Below are 23,852 nucleotides of genomic sequence, written 5' to 3' on the forward strand. Positions count from 1 at the left end.
ACAGCAAAACTCGGACACGTAAAGTAATTAATTTGACCATAAAATTAAAATTTGACCATAAAATTAAAACTCAACTCTGCGCTCCTGTGGTGACGTTTGAAAATCGCGGGTCACATTAAAATACTTCCGTGCTCCACTCGAGCTCGTTAATACGCGTAGTAAAGTATCAATTATTTAAACAGCGACCGGTCCCGTCAGGTATATATTCATGCCAGTCCAGTAAATTAACATTTAAGTTGTTGTTTGTAATACAAAAGAAGAAACAAATATCTGAATTTAAATGTAAATCCAATTATATTGATTGTATGTTGCAAATATCACATTTAAGATATCTGCAGATGGAATATGTGGATACTCAGATTTCTATGTTTCAATGTGTGTTGTGTGATCCATATCTCTCTCACACACACACACATGCTTGTACCTCCTATTCCCCGGCTCCCGAAACCATGAAACCTCAAACATACAAGTCTTAAGGACCAGGCTAAGGGTCCTCCCTTATATATATATATGAACACATATATAAACACACACAGAGTTAAAGTAATACAGCTGTCACATAGATTTATTTTCTCAGATTAAAAAGGATTTGAATATAACACAATACATGAAGTGACGATGATGACGAAGGCGCCAAATGGACTGCCCTCCTGTACAAGGCCTCCAATACACACACACACACACACACACACACACACACACACAAACAGTCAAAACACCAGTTAAACTCTTCCCAAAGACCAGAAGACATGATGAAAGGATATATATTATAATAATAAGAAAAATAAACTTTTCTTTTTTTAATCACAGTAATAAACAATAGACAATAAACAATGCACACAACACACACACATACACACACACACAATAAGACCAAAGCTACCAGCTGCAACAATCCATATTTCTATATTGTATAATTAAATGAGCCCAAATCAAGGGACATAAATGTCTGATAATACTGTTTTAAACTAAAAAAGGATACTTGTGATCTGAGCAAAATAAATTACCCACAATCCTGGAGTTTCAGAGATGTTGTTGTTTGGTTGAGGTCAGATGGATGGAAGGTTACACCTGAGTAGCGGTGAAGAGTTTAGTAAAAAACAAACGTTTTAGTCCTTTAAAGACAATAAAAACTCAAAGGCCCGTATGCAGCTGGGAGGGGCTCCAGCACCCTTCTGCCACCCCGTAAAGGAAATAGCAGTCACAAAAAAAAACAAAAAACATAAAACTTAAAAGTTTTTATTTTTTTCAGTTTAGTCTTCAGTTTGAATTTAGAAATAATTAAATCCTTGAGTTTTGAGAGAGGAAAGTTGCACATTTCACATGGATGGATCTTTTCAAGGGATTTCATCTGTAAATTTCAAAAATACTTAAATCAAAAACCAACAGAAAGAGATTTAATTAATCTTTGGTACCAAATCAATGTAGGAAAATATAAAATGGATTCTTATGTCATGATTTATTTCTACTCACATTGCTAAGATTTGTTTTAACATCAATAGATTTTCGACCGAAATGTATCATATAATGATATTTTTTATTATTGGCACCAGGTCATCTGGGTTTGAGGTGCAGCAGAACGCTGCAATGTGATCAAAGAACAAAAAAAACCCCATTTTAATCAGGTCTTTTCACACACCTGATCAAACGATTACTGGATTTCAGTAAGAAACACTTGAACACGTAGTTTTTTCTGACTCAAAATGGAACAACTTTTTTTTTTATCACAACTATCTTATAATAATTATTTGGTTTAATAAAACAGGTGTGCTTCCTTTTTATCTTTTGAACCTCCTTCTGGTGATTAATACAAAGTGGTTTTGTACTGTCTCAACATCCAGAAAGAAAAAAAAGATCCACAAACCTCTAATTAGCTTAGCCCAAAACTGGTAGTGATAACTTAGCTCTAAATGTGTGTCTAAATTGTCTGTAATCTGTACACGTGGTGTTCTAAAAACCCTGTACAGGGAGAGAAAATAAAATCTATTTTGTCAGTACCAAACGTGATGAAACACAATGATGTTAAACTCTGTAGAAGAGGACTACATTACCCACGATCCTCCAGTAAGAGTCCTCATCAGTGGAGCATGAATGCTAGCTGCTTTGTGCATAAGTGCAAGATTTTTTTGCCAACTTATAACAGCTAACACTGTCTGATGTCCCACTGACGAGCAGTTTTTGAGCTAAGGTTAAATATAAGATAATATATGATTAAAGTAAATTATTAACTTTTAAAATATGTAATCTGAGGATAAACTCTCTCTCCCTCTCTCTCGCACACACACACACACACACACGCACACACACACACACAAATACACACGCACGTGCACAATGTCAGGCTTCAGGCTTCAGGCGGACGGCGAGGCTGTCAGACTTGATCCTTCTCAGCTCCGGATCAGCGTCAGAAACTCGTCTCGGGTTTTTGGATCTTCCCTGAAGACTCCCAACATGGTGCTGGTGACGGTTTTACTGTTCATCTTCTGAACGCCTCGCATCACCATGCACATGTGACTGTGGAGGAGCACAGCCACTCGCATGAAGGAAAGAAAACGGAGCCACACAGCGCCCCCAGTGGCTAAAATGCACATTTCACAAATACGTACGTCGCCTCGATGACGACGCCGACGCCAGTGGGATGCAGGGCCTCGGTGATGGCCACGGCGATCTGTTTGGTCAACCTCTCCTGAACTGCAACGCAAACATAAAGCACGTTAAATGGTGGCGAACGTGCGACGCGTGACCTGATAAGAGCGCTCGGATCCGTACCTTGAAGCCGGCGACTGTAGATTTCAACAATCCTGAAAAACAGAGACGCTGTTAGCAAACGGCGGCGTGGATATGGTGAACATTCAACGCTTTAGCTGTGACAGAAACCTCAGACGTTGGTCGGTGTCACCTGTAACATCAAAGAGAGACGCTGAATTGCGAAGCCTCTTTTTAAATGTCTCATCTCTGCACGTACAGGGATTCACAGGAAAAACACTCATCTTTGCTGGTCTTAAAGGTGAAACGGTTCGGAAGGATCGACCCGGCATTGACCTTTGACCTACAGCTATCTACCGTGAATCAAATCCCTTTGGACAAAGTCAACCTCGCCGGCCTCTGAGGAAATGTCAGCGGAGCGAAGGAGTGGAGCAGGGAGACGGAGGACAGGCAGCAAGGACTCCACGAAGAGGCGAACAGCAGCGGACAGACGGTGGGAGTCGCTAATGTAAGCCCACACCGTCCAAGATGGCCCACGACCCCGGAGCCCCCCCCCCCCCCACCCCACCCCAGAACTCTGCCTGCCATTCCCATCACAACTATGACATCATCAGCATCATGTGACCTGCCTTCCTTCCCTGTTTTCTAAACACCGTTTCCAAGAAACAAGAGGCTCAAGGGCAGTTCCAAAATGGTGACTTTGCCGCCTCACCCCTGAGAATTGGAAGCATTAGTTTCACCTTTTCTTCCTGCTGTCAGCTAAATTACACTGATCACTTCTGACTGTAATTAAACGGAATGATTTCGATCCTTCACCAAGGAGGAGCCCCATAATCTGTTCTGTCTGTTTTTCCAGTAGGTGCAGATAAGGATGGAAGAGCTCTGGATTAGAACAGCTGAAGGTTTCTTGTGAACAGTTCAGTGGTTTGTCAGAGCCTGTTCATTCAGGAGGAGTCTAGGTGTTAGTGTGCTAAGCCTGAAGGTATTAGGGTCAGCGGGATCAGAGTCTAGGTACACACTCGATTTAATAATCAGCTTAAACACACACCACTCCTGCCTCACACACAGACCTGGAGTGATATAGCTAATTAAACTGTGAAAAACACAAACACACACACACACACACACACACACTCACACACACACACACACACACACACACACACACACACACACACACACACACACACACACACACACACACTCTCACCTGGCCAGTTTGCTGAGGCCCAGAACTCTCTTATTAGGGAGGTATCCAATGTGAACCTGCAGAAACAAACAAAAAACCCAAGAAGTTTAATAATCTTACGGAAGCCATCCATACATATTATTTTCCTCTATTAACTTCCTGTTTTCGCCAGATCGAGAGTTATTTTTCTCAGTATCTCGAGAAAACAAACTTTGCTCTCTAGAGCTCTTGAGGTGATTGAATGGAGATGGGCTCACCTCACATCAGGCCTGGTGTTATTACCACATTATTACTAATGTTAAGGGCATCTGTTGGTCAGCATGACGGAAATCTCTCAAAATTTTTAATATCACGATGAGATAAAAAACAGGGAAATGCTATTTTTGAATGAATGACCCATTAGGGCTCCGGTACCATCTTTTCCCAAAGCTGTGGGGATGACTTGGATCAAGGCGCGTTTTGTGGGTGACGTAGGTTTACTTTCAGGTTTCTAGACCTGTGCAGGTATTCGGCTGTGAACCGACGAGTCGACACAAAGAAGAAGAGTGAGGAGCAGAGCAGGTGGAGGAGGGAGAGGCAGAGTCAGCGGCTGGAGACTCACTGCTGCGTGGATGTCTGGAGGCTCTAATTCTCCCTCTCTCTCTCACACACACACACACACACACACCAACCACTCAAATGTCAAAAGCAATTTGTTGACAAGAAGAGAAAAAGGGCAGCGACAACAAGCCTGCAAAGATCCTTTTTCTGCTTCCTTTCTTCCCCCTGTGCTGCAGACGCCTGACATATCCGCTTCAAAGGCAGGCAGCGGCGGAAGCTTTTAAACTTATCACGTCGTCTGCGTTTAACGGCGCACGCTGTGACGAGACACCAGCAACAACGCTGCGAGGGAAACGGTGGGGGAAAAGAAAGCAAATGGTGAAGGGAAGGCTAATTCGGAATCAGGCAGATAAGTGAGCACACGTTAGCTAACCTTTCTCTGCCTCCATCTGGGGTTTAAATGATAAAAAAAAGAAGGCGTCAGACATGTTGGGGAGATAAAACCCCACACTTCCAGGTTTCAACAGGTCTTTTAAGAATACATAGACAGCTGTCAGCCACTAGGGGGCGGCACAGTTTACTGGGCATGACAGTAGAGCCAGTGATGGAGTTCAGCGATAGCCCTTAGCATTTTTATTGATGTTTTCGTTTTTTTCAAGTTTCATGAGGCAAACCTGGCTGCCTGTCTTAAGGCCTTGACATATGGATCTCACGCTGAGTTCAGCCCTCCAGCTGTTTCCTATATTTCTTTTACATGAATTCTCTGTTTTGCATACTTCCTAGACCCGATTTATTTTATTTGTTAAGAGGTGTTGCTGAATAAAATTTATTTCATGAGAGCTCTGGGAGGCTTAAATTCGATGTTTTAACTACAGGTGTCACACGCTAGCCTTTGGGCGTGAGTAAATGTTCCGTGTGTTCCCCTTTCCATCCTGGTTACATCAATGATGGGGCGGAAAAAGCGACGTCCAATTGCTCGGGAGCAAACATGACGTCCGTCACGTCTCCGGGATGAGTCACAACCGTTTCTGATTCCATAATCGTCTAATCTGCCAGACATCAATATCGAGTAACCCTACAGCTGGAAACACACCCGAGCAACACCAGCGGACCGCACCAGATGATAGATTGGTTGTTACAGGATGTGTTCGACCTGCAGACCACCTGATCAACCGTAGAGTAGACCCGTCTGTGTGGAGAGGAGCTGGCACACACACACACACACACACACACACACACACACACACACACACACACAGGTGTAGTGCTGTGTGATTCACTGCTGTCATCAGAGTCCATTTACACCGGTGTAAAGGGATCAGCTGTCAGCCTCTATTGTCTTAAATGAGAAGCACCTGCCGGCTGCGATGGAGGGATAGACCAGGATTTGGCAACCCAAAATGATGAAATGACCAAAAAAAACCCCGAAAAACAAGTCTGTGTGGAGCTGCAAAAAATGAAAAGCCTTATTATGAAGGCAACACATGCTGTAAGTGTCTATATTAGCTATATTAGCCTATTTTCAAAATGATAAGTAGGCTACAAATACATAACGAGCATTCATGATTAAATGTTTATGTTCCCTGCAGCGCACCATGGAGATGCTACTCTGCTGTACGATGGTCCTTTAAGTTTAACTTTAATGAGATGTTGAAATTAAATATTTACGATACAAATTTTACAGCATTGGACAACTTTAAGAATGTTTATCATGATTTTCCTCCAACAGAAATTATTAAAACAATACTATATTCACACCATCTTTTTCCATTTTCATATTTTTGAAAAAGCTCCAGGGAGCCACTAGGGCGGCGCTAAAGAGCCACATGCGGCTCTAGAGCCGCGGGTTGCCGAGAACAGATCACGGCTTAATCTGATTGTTGGTCTCTGCTGCTCAGACTCCAGAAACGGTTTCTGAGACTCACGTCACTGGTTTTTATCGGCGGCCTGAGGTTTCTGTTCCTATTGTGGCCGTAAACAGGCTGCAAGTCAACCAATTTACTGGCTGCACCAGACAGGACAGAAATTTGTTGGTTTTTTTATTGGAAATGCATGTAAAAATGCTTGATTTGTGTGAAAAGGTGCAGCAAAAAGGTGGAAAATCCCAACGTCCACATTACCTTAACGCTTGATTCTCAACATTGTGGACAGTCGTGGAGCTTTACTTTAGGATTAATGTCACAGGACTAAACGGGTCACTTTCCTCCGGTCCATTCCCCATACTGAGTGAATTTACTGTCTCACCTTGCCGAAGATGGGCACCAGGTGGTGCTCGCACATGGAGAACATGTCGATGTCCTTCACGATCACCATCTCATCGTGGTCTTCATCAAAGATGGCGTCATTCAGCACGTCTGTGGAGACGGAACAATCACAGAACACATCAGCTTCTACCTTTAAGAACGATCGTTCTTAGTCACTGACAACGTCGGGTAAGAAGCCCCGGCAAGATGGAAACCTGTCGTGGAGCTTAGGCGGACGTGGTCTAATTATAGCTGGGATACATAAACTTTTTTCCCCTTCCGGTTGCCTTATTGAATTTTTCAGTCACTGAGGCTTTAATAAAGCACTTTATCTGTCTGCGACCACACAGGTGCCTCGCTCTCACACCACAGAGCACTTTTTTAATTTCCTGACTGGTTATCTGTTAGCGGAGGGGGGGGTGGGGGGGGGGCGGGTGGGGGGCTAGGTCACTGAAACAGTCGACAGACTGTCGGCTTCATCAAACAGGGGATCAGCTCGGTCTTTGTCCCGTTGGGTTCAGGGTGCGTTTTCAGAGCAAAACATACACAACACGCACATTTCCAGTTCTTCTGTGTCACATTTTATTTCCACTTTGCAGGGATGTGCACAAAAAGCACCGCATTTCTCCTGTTGTTGTTTTTTATTCCCTCTGATCCATCGTTACTCTGGGTTACCTGCCGAAGCAGAGGAAGCGTCACTGCCCTCAGGACCAGGCTGCAATAAAGCGCTAATCTTGTTTCTGTAATTCAGACTAAGGTACAAGAAAGTGCTGCTGCAGTTAACAAACAGAAACAACGGGAAAGCGTTGCTACAACCAGAACTGGCAGGAATCTAGAGTGTGTCACCTGTGTGCTTTTGATAAAAGGATCCGCCTGGACCCATTAAGGGTTCCACCTGAACCCATCTCACCAGTATCTTGAAGGTGTCTCTTGTCCATTAAGCCAAAAGCAATTTGTTGACACACACTTTGTCTACGGCACACAGGACCCAAAATATGCAGCATTGTTGTGTTTCTTTCCTGTGATCGACAATAAAGGCCAGATCTCGGACGCGGCCCACATTGATGACATCGTCTCCTCATATTGGGCAGACATTAACGGTCTTGTTCAATTTCCTCTCCATGCTTCCACTGGGCCATTTCATAACCACACGTGGAGCCCTGATTCCTTTATTAGTGTACGTGGGGTTCAGGTAAAGGTCCAGTGTGTGAGATTTGGTGCCATCATTCTGATCTTTTAAATTCAGTTTTTGGGAGCAAGGTAAGAGGAGCAAAAATGTCTGTTTTTCTTCTTATTTTGTCTATTTCAGGCTCGTGAAGGTAGACCATCTTCTTTTGGAACCCCCCAATTAAACTGATTTTTATCAAGCCTTTTTATCAAAACTTCATGATTTGATAGTAATTCCTGTTAACACAAGGCAGAAGTCTTTAGCCGGGTTTTAGCCCAACAGCTCTCTGTCTGCCGGTTTCATTGATCACTTAAAGAGCGACGACTCGGACCGGAGTCATATTAGTGCCAATAAAAACAAGGTTTACATAATAATTCAGCCACGTGACTCTAGCAACGTGTTTAGCTTTGAGCCGAGGGCATCAGTTTATGTAGGGACACCAGTTCATTTATTAGACGTAGATTATTGATGTTAATGGGAGGGAAGACCCGGGTGAGGTTTATTGGACTTTGAGGTGCAGCACAGTTTTAAATATACATATATAATATACATTTTCAAAGAAAGGTGTGTTTTGTCAGGCTGTTCCTGCAGCTCAAGACTAAAAACACTGAAGACGAGAACAGTCAGGCGGAACGCCTCAAGCCCTCCTTAAAGTCAGTATTTAGTATCAAATCAGAAATGTTTTGGAGTATAAATATATATAAAGTAGCAAACGTTGCAAAGAAAATTGTAATAAAGAGTACATACAGTAAGATTTCCAACATCTAATATCATTGGGTTAATGTATAAAAATAGATCATTAATATGTGTTGAGGTCTTGCAAAGTCACTAAATAAAATATTAAAATATTAAAATATTAAAATAACACCGATGATTATTAGACAAAGTAAATACTGATTAACTGAATAAATGAACAAATGTGAGGGAATAAAGCTGGACCTGCAGGAGGTTGGCATGAGTCCCTCCGGCATAAGTACCTGAAAATCTCTTTGTTGGACAATAGGAGCTCAGTCTTGTGCCGTGACCCCGGACCCTCATGAACCCAACAGCGTGACACCCCGTGAAAATGATTTCCAGCTTTTGCTGAGTTCTCTGAAAATGACTTTGGTCTTTTTTTCTTTTTTTTTTTAACGTGGTCTCTGCTTCCTAACAAGTCAAAGGGGAGTCTCCTGTAACAGCCAATCAGAAGAAGGAGCACCACCGCCACCAGAACGTCACACACGTGTCACCGTGTCACCGTCTTCACCTCTGTACATCCTCTGGTGCTCACGGTTTAGCCTGCTTGGTCACTAGATGTTCTCAGGAACAATAACACCGAAACACTGCAGCTCCTGTCTGCATTCCTCTGTGTAGCTCTGTACATTCGTTACATAAACCCCCCTCATAAGTGCTTCCACATGGACTTCTCACAGAAAAGAGGGCCGATCTGTGCAATATGGAGCTGGTGCTGCAGGTCAAAAGCCTCTCTGCACGTGAAGGTCTGGATCAAATCAATGCTTGGTGTTACTATGGAAACCAATGGCGATAATAAATCTGTACGTCCAGGCAGTCAGTTTAACTTTAAATTGGAGCATCACTTTGCCATCAAAGTCAGTTGGTGTCAGATGTTTAGTTTTAGCTGATTTGATTGATTACATTACAGTGGGGCAGGTAGGGAAGCCACGCCCACTTAAAGACAGGAAACACATTTTGTATTACTTCATCAAGTGTCATCAGAATGCCCGGAAGGGGAATTTTTAGAACTTTTGTGTAAGCTGGCTCTTCTCGTTTCGTTCTGATGCGGTTCTCTGAATGTTGTCTGATTGATTTTGGCAGGAACACAATGTTCATGAAAGAGCTCATTAGAGAGATCATTAGAGATGGTGCGATGATGGGGGGACAGATCTTGACCCAAACAGCGACCGTTAAAAATGGGTTTTGGTGGTGAAATTAAACTTTACAGCGATCAAAATAACGACAGTGGCCAGGGCTTTATCAAAGTATTTCAAAATGAAGTTATTCCCACGCTTTCCACATCAGAATTCCGCAATCTGGGACACATCAAAGGATCTGAATCTAAAAGAATCTGAATCGAATCTGCAGTCAAATTCTAAAGTTGTTTTCTAAATTAAGCTCATAGAAGTGTAACTGCTGATGCTAAACACGGGAAGGGTGGACATCCACTTAGAATACGTGATTGAAAAAAGGTTTTCTGTATTACAAATGTGCGGATTTTAGCGTTTCAAGCCGTTTGCCGGCCCCACGGGGTCCACCTGTTGAACCTGACAGATCCCAGCGGGCTCCCATGGGCTCCCCGGGTTGGAGCAGCACTCACCCACGATCTTCTCCTGGTAACCCTTGGTGAAGAACTGCATGGCGGTGGCTGCCCTCCAGGGAGTCTTCAGGAGCCCCTGACGCTGCGTGTCCTCCCCGAGCCCCCTCAGGATAGTTGTGTAAGCAGCGGCCAGGGACGGCAGACTCATCTCGTTGTCTTCCACGCTCCTGGTGCGCTCCTCCCTCCAGCTCTCCACCACCGCCGAGCTCGGACGTTGGGAGCCGGACTCCGCGCACGGAGGCTGGGAAGTAGCGGAGACCGGCCGCTTCACTGACCCTTCCAAGTGTCCGTTCATGACGGAACTGTTGTCTCCGTTGCCTTTCTTGTCGTTAGAAGCGTACTGGGGCCGTTTAGAGGGATCCATTGCTTCTTTTTTTCCGTGTTCGTGGTTTTTTTTACTCTCTTGAATACTTGTTGGACCAGTTTATCCTACAGACCCCAGACTTCTGTGACTGTTACTTAGACCCTTCCGCTGGGAGCTGCATCCTCATGATTTATAGCGGCGGATAATCCAGGGCGTGCTCCTATTGGCTGGCAGGGCCAGTGGGCGTGTCCTACCTCGCGAGTATACACCTCATACAGATAAACTTGGTTAAGGCAGAAGCAGCTAAATAATAATTAAAAAAAAGAATTTACAGTTCAAATTTTTAAAGAAAGCATGTTTAAGTGCGCCAAAACACAACGAAGTCACCCCCTAAAGAGATCAATAAAGTACCCTGATTCTGATTCTGAATTAAATGGAAGAATTTTTAGTCAAACTTTCCATAATTTTAATTTAGTCCCAAATCCATAAATTACCTAACAGATATTTTTACTTTTAAAAATCATAGGTCCAGGTTGCTGGTTTTAAAACACTGCCTACCTACTGAAATATATATTTTTGCATCACAGCAAGAGTCAGAAATCCCATAAAAAAAGTAATAAAAAGAAGCTAATAGTTAACATATTTATTCAACCATAAAAATACAGGAACATGTTTTAGACATGTTGTAAAAGTAAACAAGGAAAAAGCTATAAGCGCCTGGGAGTTTGAAATATCAATAGTCAATAAAACTATTAAAATACTTAGTTTTTAGCATATGCAAAAGCTGAAAGTTTAGAAGATCCAGAATCAAAAGACTTTTTCTTTTTGGCGCTACTCTCATCCTCTTCCATCTGTTCCCTCCCGTTCTCCATTGCTTCTTCTCTTCCTCCTTCAACTCTTTTCCTCTTCTTCAGATCCGCGGAATCTGCCGTCAGGCCTTTGGCTCTTTCTGTCCATGACTGAGTGGGAAAATTAAAAAATAAATAAATAAAAGGACATCAGTGAACGTGTTAATTGCCACCGGACAGAATGAAAGCAGCGTTCAGTCTAAACACCTCCATGACTCAACAGGGACGGAGGCTGCGCTCTGAAATTGCATCCTGTCATGTTTAATCACTATTGACAGGCTGCATCTCTCTTCTCCCCCTCCTGCTTTTGTTTTTCCTCTCTGAGCTGAGACAAAAGGAAGCACTTTCCTGGATATAACAGAGCTGGGATGAATCATCAGGCCAGGCGAACAGGCTGGAGACATCACACACGTACGCACTCGTCACCACCAGCCGCAGCCCCGCCATCGAACCCATAAATATTCACACACGTACACGGGAGCAACGTTATTGGGGAGCTGCTAAATGCTGCGAGCTGCGATACGGTGCGTCCGGACAGAGTGATGCGATTATACGCATCCAGCCGTCCTTCCTGTAGCCAGCAGGGGACTTAAACCCTTGAAAAGCAGAGGTCAAACCCTGCAGCGTCCTGAAATCTATTAAAAACATTTTTTACAATGATGCCCCAGGACGTCACTGATGCAGGAAATAGAATTCTGACTTTTTGCTCTGAACAAATGTTAAGAAGAGGCTGAAATAAAACATCAACTATATCGGTATAACAGGATCACAGAGGTGATTTATGACAGAGGTTATAAACATAATAATTGATTTATTACATTGTTCGATAGCTTGTATAGTGTTTAAATCCATTCAGAAATACTTGATTAGAAAGGAACATTATGTAAATGACTGATGCTCTTTTAAAATGAACGCCTTCCCGGCCACTCTCCACGTCTCATTATTAGCATGACATCAATACGTCTGTGCCCTTGGTGCACTCGACGGGGTTCCCTAGGCAACAGAGAGCAGCGATGAATGCAGGGTCACAACCTGCCTTCTTCACAAACACACCAACTCGTGGCCAATTAGCACACAGGTGGGTGAATGGGCGAGGGGACTGAAGTGCCCTCGTGCATTCACCTGTCCACAACTGGTTCCACAAATCTGGATTATAAGGCCTTTGTGTTTGTGTCCAAACACACTGAAGTCCTTTTCACTTGTGTATTTGGGTAAATCTCTCCACATTTCTGCTCTTCTCAATAGAAATGGATCATCCCTCCATCCTCCCAGTCCAGAACTTCAGCCCTCCATATCGCTCCACCTCCTTAACTTTCCAAATGCAGCCACTCGACAAGTAAACCGAAGACCATGCGAAGCAAAACTTGAAGAAACGTTAAAGTTAAACACATGTGCCAAATGTGAACAGTACAACTCTTAAACCATCCACAACAAATACCCCAGGGAACCACGCAGGAGCTCATTCCTCCCTGCAGTTATCAGGCTTTTTAAGGTTGCAGAGAAGACATACACAGAACCATGTTCAGAGTAGGTTAACTTTAAGATTAGAGGGTGGACATGAACGTTGGGGTCGCACCAGGAGTGATGGGTGTACAGCTGATAATCACTACTCTAGACTCTAATAGATGGGTTTGTCAGGCTAAAGTGAAAACAGCTCTAAAGCTTCTGAGGAAGAAAGTCTAGTTCAGACATTCAGCTGCAGACGGTGTCACATGCTTCCATGAGAACTGCTTCTGTTGATGTGCACTTTTATATTGTTTAAGCCAAAAACTGTGAGGGCAATAACGGAGTAAATAATGAAACGGATTTGAAATGGGTGTGGTACCAGTCGCTCTTCTGCAGACAGCATCCTGAAGCGTCCCATGGCCTCTTTGATGACGCTTGTCTCCTCCAGGTCTGGCTGATCAGCTGTGATGCTTTTCCTGTTCTCCTCCAGCCAGAGCTGGAAGCCCGTCTTGGGCCTGTGAACAGGAGCAGATATCACAACCGGGTCATGTTTCCTCCCTAAATCTGACCAAATAACGCCACCATATGAGAGGACCGGTTGATTCCCTTCTACCAATATTTGAAATGCGACCATCTTTTACCTCTTGTTTTCGGCATCATCTGCATTTGACGCCGGAGGCGGGGCCTTGGGTTGCTGATCAGTAGCTGGCTCCGCCTTCTCCTTTTTACTGGCCGCCTTTGTGCTCGTCATCTGCAGTAGAGTGGACTGAGTCTGGAGACGGATTGACATATTTAAAACATTTCAAATGAGACTCATTCTACACAGACTGATGCATAATTTGAGGTTAACTGTACCTTTGTTTTGGGCCTGGGGACCAGTGGTTTGAGAACTGGACCTTTGCTTGGTTTTGCTGCAGAGCCGCCAAGCAACCCGATCTTCCTGTTTGACGTCATGTTGTCCAGGATGTTTGTCACTCGAGGCTGACCTGATGAGGCTGAAGGTTTTCCTGAGCCCTGAACCTGCTCAAGAATAAGCTGTCATCAATCCAATTGACATTATTCCTCACGTGAACTTGATTTTCTCAGAAAACACATTGAAATTGAGAAATCAACAGATCAGAAGCTATTTTATCCAATTGCATTTATTTTACTTCCAAACGCACCCAGAATATCTTTACCTTAAAAGGATTTGAGCGAAGGATTCCACCTTTGTTCACTGCAACCATAACATTAATATTTGAATAAATGGGAAACGTTATAGAATCTTATTTGTGTATTTCTGTCATCACAGGTTGTTGTAAAAACATCAGTTCACTCACTTGGTGCCAGAGATGGATTCACAGGTGATGTTGCTTCTTTAGCAAAGGGATTAATGCCTGAGAAATACAGAGACACGTTAACCTCCATCTTGGACACCAAAACAGACGGTGAGAGGCGGGACTAACGTTTTCTTGTGTCAGCGGTTTCCTCCATCTCCATCTCCTGCCCATTATCTTCCTCTACAAGCTCTTCTTCCTCCTCATTATAGTTATTTCTGTTGCTATAGTGATTTCCTGAGACCTCATTGTAACCATACCTGTCCACATAATGACAAATTAAGTCTCCTGTTGTACTTCAACAAAATAAGCTTTTTTTCTACGTGTCCTCATGTGGTGAGCAGTTACAAAATGTTGATCACAAAAAAATGAAGCTTAGCTGATCGCTCTTGGCTTCTTTAAGCTTCTAAAGACATGACAGAATTTATGTTGTTTAAATCCTCTCACAGTATTTTAGATCTTGTTTCCCCCTGGTTTAGACCAACTTTCTGCCGTTCTCTCGGCATCAAAGAAACTCACCAGTTGACACATTCTCTCATTCTGCTGATTTAACCTACAAAGTTGGGTGATTTTTATCCACGTAACTGTGGTGTTGAAGCTGTGATGTTAATGTTCTTTACCCAGATGTCTGTCTGCAGAATTCGGGCTCATCTTCCTCTGGCTCTACTTCTTGGATCTGGTTGGCCTTCTCCAGGGCTAATTCACTGAGCCGCTCAGCCAACGCCATGCGTCTTGAACGGGACGCATATCGAATGGCCAGAGACAACACGTTGTGTGTCATGAGCTCCGCCAGCTCCACACAGCGAAACTCTCTCTCCAGCTTACAGGATAACTATGAGAAAGCAGTGTCATTTTCATTCCCAAAACATGTCAGAAACAGAAAGTGGAGCGACTGAAGGTTTCACACTGACTGCAAACATCTTCATGAGCAGCTCCTGTTCTTCCTTCTCAGACCGACTCTGTCCTTCTTCGTCTATCTCGTAGCCGCTGGACGACAGGAAGCTGTAGTGGTTGCGGAAAAGGACTGAACGCCAGTACTGCTCCTATTAGATGACAATTTTAACCATTTTTAGTGTTGCCACAGCTTCCAAAAATATAAGAAAAACAAATCTAAATGTAACTGTGATGCTTGAGTCTCTGTGCTGCTCTCAGAGTTTACCTCCATCTGACCCTTTTCTGTGGTGGTCTGACACAGAGGCAGTTTGAAGGGTAAGATGGCCACAGCAGGTCTGGGCAGGGTGGGGGGGTACCTGGAGCCTTTACAAGGAATACACCTGAGGGACATTAAAAGACTGAGAAGTTAGACGACATCCAGCTTTTTAAATGATCAATAAAAGACCATGTTATGTTTCTATGTCATGCATAACTTATTAGTAAATCTGAGTGAGGTCACAATCCTACATGCAGGATTTCAAGAATTGTTAATCATTGTATTGAACAACTTCAGAGATTAAAAAAGACAGGATTCACCTTAGCTGTTGAGGGTTTTCATGCACACCGACCACCCAGTAGTGATCGGATTTACTTTTGCATGTTTCCCTGGTGCTGCACACCGGTGTCCACGTGTTACCCAGGGAACGGTTCAGCATCCGGACCAACCCGGCTGAATCCACATAACACGGAGTTCCTGAGAGAGCCAGCTTGTGTTACCACAACAGACATGAGCTAATGTTTTTACACCTCAAACCTGTATTTAGAAACTCACCCTCAGCTGTGAATCCAAGCCAGGACAAGTAGGACTTGAGAGACAACGGAAGGGGTTCGCCGTTAATGATCTGCCTCTTCCTTCGACCAAACTGCAGCAGCTGCACACCCAGAGACTGCTCCCCATCAAACCCAGTAGCTGAAATACACACTCGTATCAGACTGAACGTGTCTGATATGTTTCAGAAGAGAATGACGGTGAAGAGTGTGTGTCTAACCCCGGTGGTAAACGATGAGCAGCTGCTCCCCATGTCCGACCATACACACCACAGGACCTGGCAGGCTGAAGATTTCTCTCTGGACCCCTCCAATGGAGAAAAGGCGGAGCATCAACGAACTGGTGGCGACCGCAGCCCAGCCCTGACCCAGACACAGGGCCTTGGCGTCCTCGCCCTCCGGCAGGTCCACCATCCACTCCTTATTGGTGTCCCATGAAGAGAAGTGGAGGCACTGAAGCTTACTGAGAAGAGAAAGGGCAGGGTTAGAAACGGAAGATGAAAAAGAACGTGAAAAAAATGAATTCACCTGGCGAGCTCATCTGTGCTGGGACACGCCAGCAGCACTGCCTCCTGGGAAAGGTCAGCCATGATGTGACCCAGGGAGTTGGTGAGATGCATGGCGTGGTGCACAGCCGTGTCGTGAAACTCCACGTCGATGGCGTTGTCCTGCTCGTCATTGTAGCTCCGCACGATGCCGACCGAGTTCCACATCTGGGGGAGAATTCATCCACTACTACATGAATAATAATTTCATTTTTTCCCATCGTCGACTGTAAGTCAACCACAAAGACGGCAGGAAGTTTTAAGACATAATTAAAAAGATTTTTGGGAGGGTGTTGTACCATGAAGCGGTGTGTAAGATGCATTGGGGTGGAGCTTGGCTGAAACGCCTTCTGCGGGGGTGTTGGCAGGGGTCCTTCATAGACGGGCTGAGAGGGTAGCGGTGGAGCAGCTGCAGGCACGACTGTGCTGCCTGCGTCATCATCCTCGCCAAATTTGTCCCGACCGAGCCTCAGCGATCCCGTGTCTGCGTAGGACAGAGTTGAAAAGAAGTTCAAGAAGTTGTTGTTATTAGTATCAATCAAACAAACACCTTGCTTTCACTCACCCAGAGAGTTCTCGTCATCCAGGATCACGCCTCTATTCCGCACCCGGCCTGTCGAAGGCATGAAGAAATCGTCGTCGTCATCGTCGTTGTCTCCACCAACGGCCCTTTTAACCGGTGAGTGCGTGTCACTCAGCCCTTCGTCCATGATTCTGTCGTCATCATCGTCAAAAAGGTCGTCGTAGTCCTTCGCAGGTTTCGTTGCTGCTGGTTGCTGAAACGTTTACAGTGTTTGATTACCACCCTCGACAATTTTGCCTCTTTGAGGTGAATGTTCAGAGCTGTACCTTGACCGCATCAGCGCCAGGGGCCCCGAGCCCGTCCAGCAGCCCCAGCCGACCCTCGGTGTCTGTGTAAGCGATCTGGCTGCCCGACGGATGCCAGGCCAAGCAGCAAACGGTGAAGCCTTTCTCGTGTTTTTGTCTGCGGCACAGGCAAGACGTTTCAGCCGCGTTCATCTACGTTAACTCTTTAATCACAGCTTGGCGAAGAGCTCTAACTGATGTCAAACAGTACCTTTCCACGCACAGCTTGCTGTTCACATCCCACACAGTAAGCGAGCCTCCCACACAGCCAGCTGCCAGAAACTGGCCACACGGAGACCAGGCCACAACGTTGACAGGCTGCAGGGCAAACCCGGAGGAAGAGGGTTATACTAAGGCAACATCTCCATAAAGATTTACATTAGTAAATGCAAACAAGGTTAAATTATTTACAGCTGCTGTCAGAACAGGCACAGCAGGTTATTCAGTCACAAATTTCTCCAAGGAATCTTTTGTCTCTACATTAGCTACATTAGTGTCTTTCGCCATTCTTTGACTTGAAAATCCGGTGATGAAGGCGGCTGTAGGTTCACTGGAAACTCGCCTGGGTAATCAGATCATCGGACAGAGTGCTCAGGTGTTCCCAGGACCCTCGTTCATACAGATTCACCTTTGTCTCCACGGGAACTGCCAAAAGCTGCAAGCAGAAAACCTCTTGTTATTCAAGCTGTGCTGTTTGATTGTTGGTACTGCTGGTGGAGCTCACCTTGGCCGCCCTGGGCTGCCAGGCCAGCCGACACAGAGACTTGGCGTTACTGACGTCATTGGTCTTCTGCATCAGAGACCAACTGTTCACCTGCGTCTGGATGGAAGTCATGAAAATTCAAGATAAGACAGAAACACACAAGAGACAGGAACAGATGATTTAGGCCACCTTACCTGTTCCTCAATGTTCCACACCACCACAGAACCATCACAGCTGGCAGAGGCCTGACACAGGGAACAGCTCTCATTTCTCACTTGTTTTCGCATGAATATCAATTTAAAGACTTTGTGTGCTTTTCTACACATTATTTAAACTACACGGGGGGGGGGCATTAATGCCCCGTCTCCCAGTCTTACAGTGAGAGAACCAGTATGTAATTCAGTGTTCTGTTGTCACCATTTAAGATGGATTTGTATGTACACTAAGGTGTTTCCTAAGGGAAAGATAAATGTCAAATCTGATCAGTCTGTAGCATCTAACAACCTACAATGACCAGAAGTTAATCAACTGATTGTGCACGGATTCTACAAAGCATAAAAACGTTGCGGGGACATTTTTGAAGATCAAAAGACCTTTGACACCGTGGGAGGGAAAGCATTACCCACCAGGTAGTCATCTTTGGGGTCAAAGGCGACGCTGAGGACAGGCGCTTCGTGGCCACGCAGCGTCTTCTGCTGGCTGCTGTCCGACACCTCCACCACCTTCACCATGAAGTCGCTGGAGAGAGCGGCGGAACAGACAACAATGTGGAAACTGGCACGTGACTGACGAAAGGGCTCATAAGACGTAAACCACCAGGAAATCAAATTGTCCAATTAATGAGAAGCAGAAAAAACAATCCCTGTAATATCTGCGAGACCTCAGACACCACATCTGCTGATGTTATTTCTCCAAATCAATATCAGAACAGACACGGGCAGGTTGAACCCGGACTCGTCAATGAGCGGCCGAGCTTGGCTTTTATTGCTGTCATAAACCTGTTTGAGGTGAATCAATACCGGCAGAAACACGTTTTGCTCCCATCAGGAATAATGAAGTGATCAACTGTGAGACGTCATTCGTGTCGCCGTGTACTGCTCGACAGAACCAACAAAAGCCGACCTAATGACATCACTCTGTGGTTCAGTCAAAGTTTACACGAGCATGAACACCACCGACGCGTTACGCATCATGGCTTCATCGGGCGCCACGGGAGGAGCCTGAGCGGGGAGAGCGTGCATGATTTGACAGACTGAAAGTGACATTCATTTGTCTTTCGCATTAAATAGGAGGAAGTTGTTCAGTCAGGTGGACAGCATCGTCAGCATCACCGCGTGCTTTTTTCCCCTTTAAATGTCAGCATTTTTCCAGGATATCACACTGAAATCTTAGAATAATTATCATGGATGGACACGATTCTGACCTTTATAGACAAATCTGTTGCTTTTCTTAGCTGCATCTGTTTAAATATGCTGCTGTTCTTCAAAAACCTCATTTATTGTGCTCACACTTCTTAGATCAACTACATAAATTCTGTCTTGTTAGAAATAGCTTGAGTTTGCTTTTAACAGACACGTCTTGTTCTTGATGGCATTTGATCATAGCAGAAAGAGGAAACAGAGCGTCAGGGTTGCACAATTAGCCGTAAAAATGTCTGTCCACCAACTGTCTTCATCCAACCTGACAGAACATGAGAGGTTCTCCAGCCTGAGTCTGTAACAGCTGTCAAAGGTGCTTCAACCGAACAAGAGTAACAGGTGACTCCAAAATTCTGTTTTCCCTTTGACATTCTGGGGTTTTGACTATGGGTTAATTGTAAAAAAGAGGCAGCAAAATAAAAGTATTACAATAAATATTATTCTTTGGCTGCAGCGCCAATCAGAATATCATCTAATGACAATGGTCATCCCAGTTGCTGACACTTCTTTTCAAAATGCTTCATCTGTCACCTTTGGGGTCAAAGCTCAGGCAACTGTGGAGATGCACGTGGCTTCTAGACCACATTCCACTGACAAAAGCTTTAAAAAAAAAAAAAGTCTGTCAGTGCGAAGATTATAAAGTAAGATTTTTGGCAGATTACAAAGCAAAACTGCACTTCAGATTTTAGCCAAACCAAATTATTTATTCAAAACAAAAACTCCTGAACATTGTCACAGTCATGAATCTAACGTTTACTTTAAAAAAAAATGGAAATTGAGTACACCGAACCCAAAGCCTATGTAAACATACAAGCAGTGTAAACAGCAAACAAGCACGGTACAAAAAACATGAGTTTTCCTGAGGTCAAAGAGAAGGGAAGGGAGGAGAGGAGAGGAGAGGAGAAGAGAGAGAAGAGGAGAGGAGAGGAGGAGGAGAGAGGAGAGGAGAGGAGACAAGAGAGGAGAGGAGAAGGAGAAGGAGGAGAGGAGAGGACGAGGAGAGGAGAGGAGAAGGAGAAGGAGAGGAGAGAGAGAGGAGAGGAGAGAGGAGAAGGAGAAGGAGAAGGAGAAGGAGAGGAGAGGAGAGGAGAGGAGAGGAGAAGGAGAGGAGAGGAGAGGAGAGGAGAGGAGAAGGAGAAGGAGAAGGAGAAGGAGAAGGAGAAGGAGAGGAGAGGAGAGGAGAGAGAGAGGAGAGGAGAGGAGAGGAGAGGAGAGGAGAGGAGAGGAGGAGGAGAGGAGAGAGAGAGAGGAGAAGGAGAAGGAGAGGAGAGGAGAGGAGAGGAAGAGGAGAGGAGAGGAGAGAAGAGGAGAGGAGAGGAGAGAGAGAGGAGAAGGAGAAGGAGAAGGAGAAGGAGAGGAGAGGAGAGGAGGAGAGGAGAGAGAGAGAGGAGAGGAAGAGGAGAGAGAGGAGAGGAGAGAGGAGAGGAGAGAGAGAGGAGGAGAGGAGAGGAGAGGAGAGGAGGGAGAGGAGAGGAGAGGACGAGGAGAGGAGAAGGAGAAGGAGAAGGAGAAGGAGAAGGAGAGAGGAGAGGAGGAGAGAGGAGAGGAGAGGAGAGGAGAGGAGAGGAGAGGAGGAGGAGAGGAGAAGGAGAGGGAGGAGAGGAGAGGAGAGCGAGAGAGAGAGGAGAGGAGAGGAGAGGAGGAGAGGAGAGGAGAGGAGAGGAGAGGACGAGGAGAGGAGAGGAGAGGACGAGGAGAGGAGAAGGAGGAGAGGAGAGGAGAGGAGAAGAGAGGAGAGGAGAGGAGAGGAGAGGAGAGGAGGAGAGGAGAGGAGAGGAGAGGAGAGGAGAGGAGAGGAGGAGGAGAGGAGGAGAGGAGAGGGAGGAGAGGAGAGGGAGAGGAGAGGAGAAGAGGAGAGGAGAGGAGAGGAGAGGAGAGGAGAGGAGAGGAGAGGAGAGGAGAGGAGAAGAGAGGAGAGGAGAGGAGAGGAGAGGAGAGGAGAGGAGAGGAGAGGAGAGAGAGGAGAGGAGAGGAGAGGAGACAAGAGAGGAGAGGAGAGGAGAGAGAGGAGAGGAGAGGAGAGGAGAGGAGAGGAGAGGAGAGAGAGAGGAGAGGAGAGGACTCCTTCCACAGCTGGTAATGCTAATTCATGAACATTATTCTCTCTGGTTAACTAAGCCCACCTGACAGACACAGACTTAACTGATTAGTCATTTTTTAATAAAAAGCTTATCTTATCTTTTCTACCTTAGCGACCCCAACTTACTGACATGTTACTGACATTTAGAATCTTATCCTTAAATCTAAGCCACCTACTTGTCAGCTTGATCCTCTCTAAACGGCTTTGTTTAAAACTGCCATTCAGTCTCTGACCCCTCTAATAATTGCCATATTCACTCCTCTCTTATTAATGTCATTATTCCATCATTCCTTAAATCTGCTGCAGTTTCCCCAATTCACAAGAAACCCAGTGCAGACCCCAATGAATTCAATAACCTTCAGACCAATGAAATAATCTGGTCTCTTTCTACTGCACAGCATCGAAAAAGCTCTTATTAAAATCCCCAAAGACATTTTCAACAGTAGAAATCAGGACTGCTGACTGGCCAGATCTGAACACTTCTCCTGAATTTCGTACCTGGATCCTGCAGCCACTCTGGAGCCGCTGCTGTTAAAGGTCACATGCGTGGCGTTGGTAGTAAACCGCGTCAGGATGCCGTCTGGATCACCGTCAGGAAACGTGTGCATCTGCACGGTGTTGTTGGAGCTCGCCGTTACCAGCTTCCCATTCTGCGGATGAAAGACTGGTAAAGTAAATCAACCCCACACCGATTTGTTGAACTGTCATCACAAATGTATCTCCCATTTGACGCACCTTCAGGGCAAGAGAGTACACCTTTTCCCCTACGGTGATGAACTTTGGATCATCGTCATCGAGACCTTCCCATATTCGAACATCTCCATCATTACCGCAGGTTACGAAGAACCTGCAAAAAATTTAAATATCCTCAAATTTTCATCTGCAATTTCTTCTCATGTCCAGGCTTTAAAAAAAAAAAAAACCACACCAAATGTAAAAATGGGTGTTTCATATCCTCTGGGTAACACTAGATTTTTGGTCATAAAGACTCAGTCCATAAGTTTGCATCACTAAAAGCATCAAAATCAAATTATTTCATGAAATTTACTTTTATTTGATGCAAAGATATTGATCACGGCTGAGACAAAAGACACTCACACTTAAAGCGAAGATCGCTCGGTTTATCTTATTCAGGATTTTTGTCCTGCAACTATTATTAACTATAATACGCCATAAAAGACTAGAGATTAGGGATGTAATGCTAACTAAATTAAATCACACATGCCTTTAAACTCGATTGAGGGATGCTTCTTCGAGCAGCACATTTCATATTATAATAAACCGTGAAATGCATCAAAGCAAGGGGATGCAGTTAGTTATTAATACAGCTACTTGTTAGGATATAGATTGCACAATAACACATATAAATCGAGTTTTCACAATCGAAGCAAGACTACCCGATGGTCTGATATCACTGTTTCAGTCACGTTGTGGAGCTACTTTTATAAACACAGCAGGAGAGACAAATAGCTCCTTCCAAGGAAGAAACCTTTCAAAGATTACTCGACTTACTTCCCAGAGTCATCGAAGCAGACCTCGGTGTGCCCCTCGGAGTGGCCGTAGCGCATCGGCTTCCGCTCACAAGGCATTTTCACAAAGCTCCACACTAACGGGCACGAAAAACAAAAACACTCAGCTTTAAAGTAATAACTTGTCTGCAAAACACCACCGCCTTCTGCTCCGTCGCCAGCCCTCGTTAGCTGGCTGACAGATAGCCAAAGTGAACAATGAACTGCAAATAGTTTACAGAGTAACAGTAAAAAGAACGAGGTGTATCTGTCCCACGACAGATACACGGTGTCAAAAATAAAGAAGAAAGTGATATGGATTATTCAATAATTAATTTGGATGCTTTGGACTTGAGAATGGAGTCTGGCAACTTACAGGTTCTTTCTGTGAATCCTCAGGTTCGCGACTCCTGAATCTCCCGCGCTATGTTGAAAACAAGGAAATGCAGGGAAACGTGCGTCACATCTCCCGCCACATACGTCATGACGTCACCGACGGAACGCCCCCTACGTCGTTCACTGAGCGAAACAAAACCACTTACAACGATACTCGTGCGTTAAAGTTTTTGCAAAAGTTTTTGACGCACAGAATTCTAAATTTAAAGCTTGAAGCAGATGTTTCAAGGTCACAATTTAATTTATAGGGTATTGGGGCTTGAAAAGTAAGAATATATCACCTGGCGTATTGTTGTAGGGGTATAACAATATATAATTAAATTAGAACTATATATTAATTCAAGATTCAAGATGAACTTTATTCATCCCCGTAGGGAAATTGAATTGTAGTAGCAGCCTAACATGGATTAATATAACTGTAGTCTAGGTTTTGTAGTTACAAAGTATAGAAATAGAATAAATAGATACAAATAAGATTAGAACGTTATAAGCATATAACACATATATATATACACACACATAATATATACATATTATACATATACATATTATAAACATAT

General features: G+C 44.5%; 2 protein-coding genes across 2 annotated transcripts; both read right to left on the reverse strand.

The window, feature by feature from the left end:
- Positions 1–547: 547 nt before the first annotated feature.
- gch1 (GTP cyclohydrolase 1) lies at positions 548–10,642 on the reverse strand. Its single transcript, XM_057025289.1, has 6 exons — positions 10,161–10,642; positions 6,680–6,789; positions 3,917–3,972; positions 2,770–2,801; positions 2,607–2,691; positions 548–2,514 (listed from the first exon to the last, which is right to left on the reverse strand). Exons 1-6 carry the CDS (start codon positions 10,522–10,524, stop codon positions 2,388–2,390), a joined length of 774 nt encoding a protein of 257 aa, XP_056881269.1. The 5' UTR covers positions 10,525–10,642; the 3' UTR covers positions 548–2,387.
- Positions 10,643–11,092: 450 nt separating this feature from the next.
- Positions 11,093–23,357, reverse strand: wdhd1 (WD repeat and HMG-box DNA binding protein 1). Its single transcript, XM_057025412.1, has 26 exons — positions 23,273–23,357; positions 22,901–22,994; positions 22,124–22,235; positions 21,887–22,038; positions 18,517–18,628; positions 18,085–18,135; positions 17,912–18,007; positions 17,750–17,842; positions 17,399–17,505; positions 17,170–17,305; positions 16,886–17,096; positions 16,620–16,804; positions 16,304–16,488; positions 15,997–16,238; positions 15,780–15,917; positions 15,545–15,701; positions 15,234–15,348; positions 14,986–15,117; positions 14,695–14,906; positions 14,204–14,334; positions 14,078–14,134; positions 13,937–13,974; positions 13,614–13,778; positions 13,400–13,530; positions 13,138–13,273; positions 11,093–11,423 (listed from the first exon to the last, which is right to left on the reverse strand). Exons 2-26 carry the CDS (start codon positions 22,975–22,977, stop codon positions 11,226–11,228), a joined length of 3,369 nt encoding a protein of 1,122 aa, XP_056881392.1. The 5' UTR covers positions 22,978–22,994; positions 23,273–23,357; the 3' UTR covers positions 11,093–11,225.
- Positions 23,358–23,852: the final 495 nt, after the last annotated feature.

The sequence above is a fragment of the Takifugu flavidus genome, chromosome 2 (genome assembly GCF_003711565.1).
Source record: "Takifugu flavidus isolate HTHZ2018 chromosome 2, ASM371156v2, whole genome shotgun sequence".
Taxonomy (NCBI): Eukaryota; Metazoa; Chordata; class Actinopteri; order Tetraodontiformes; family Tetraodontidae; genus Takifugu; species Takifugu flavidus.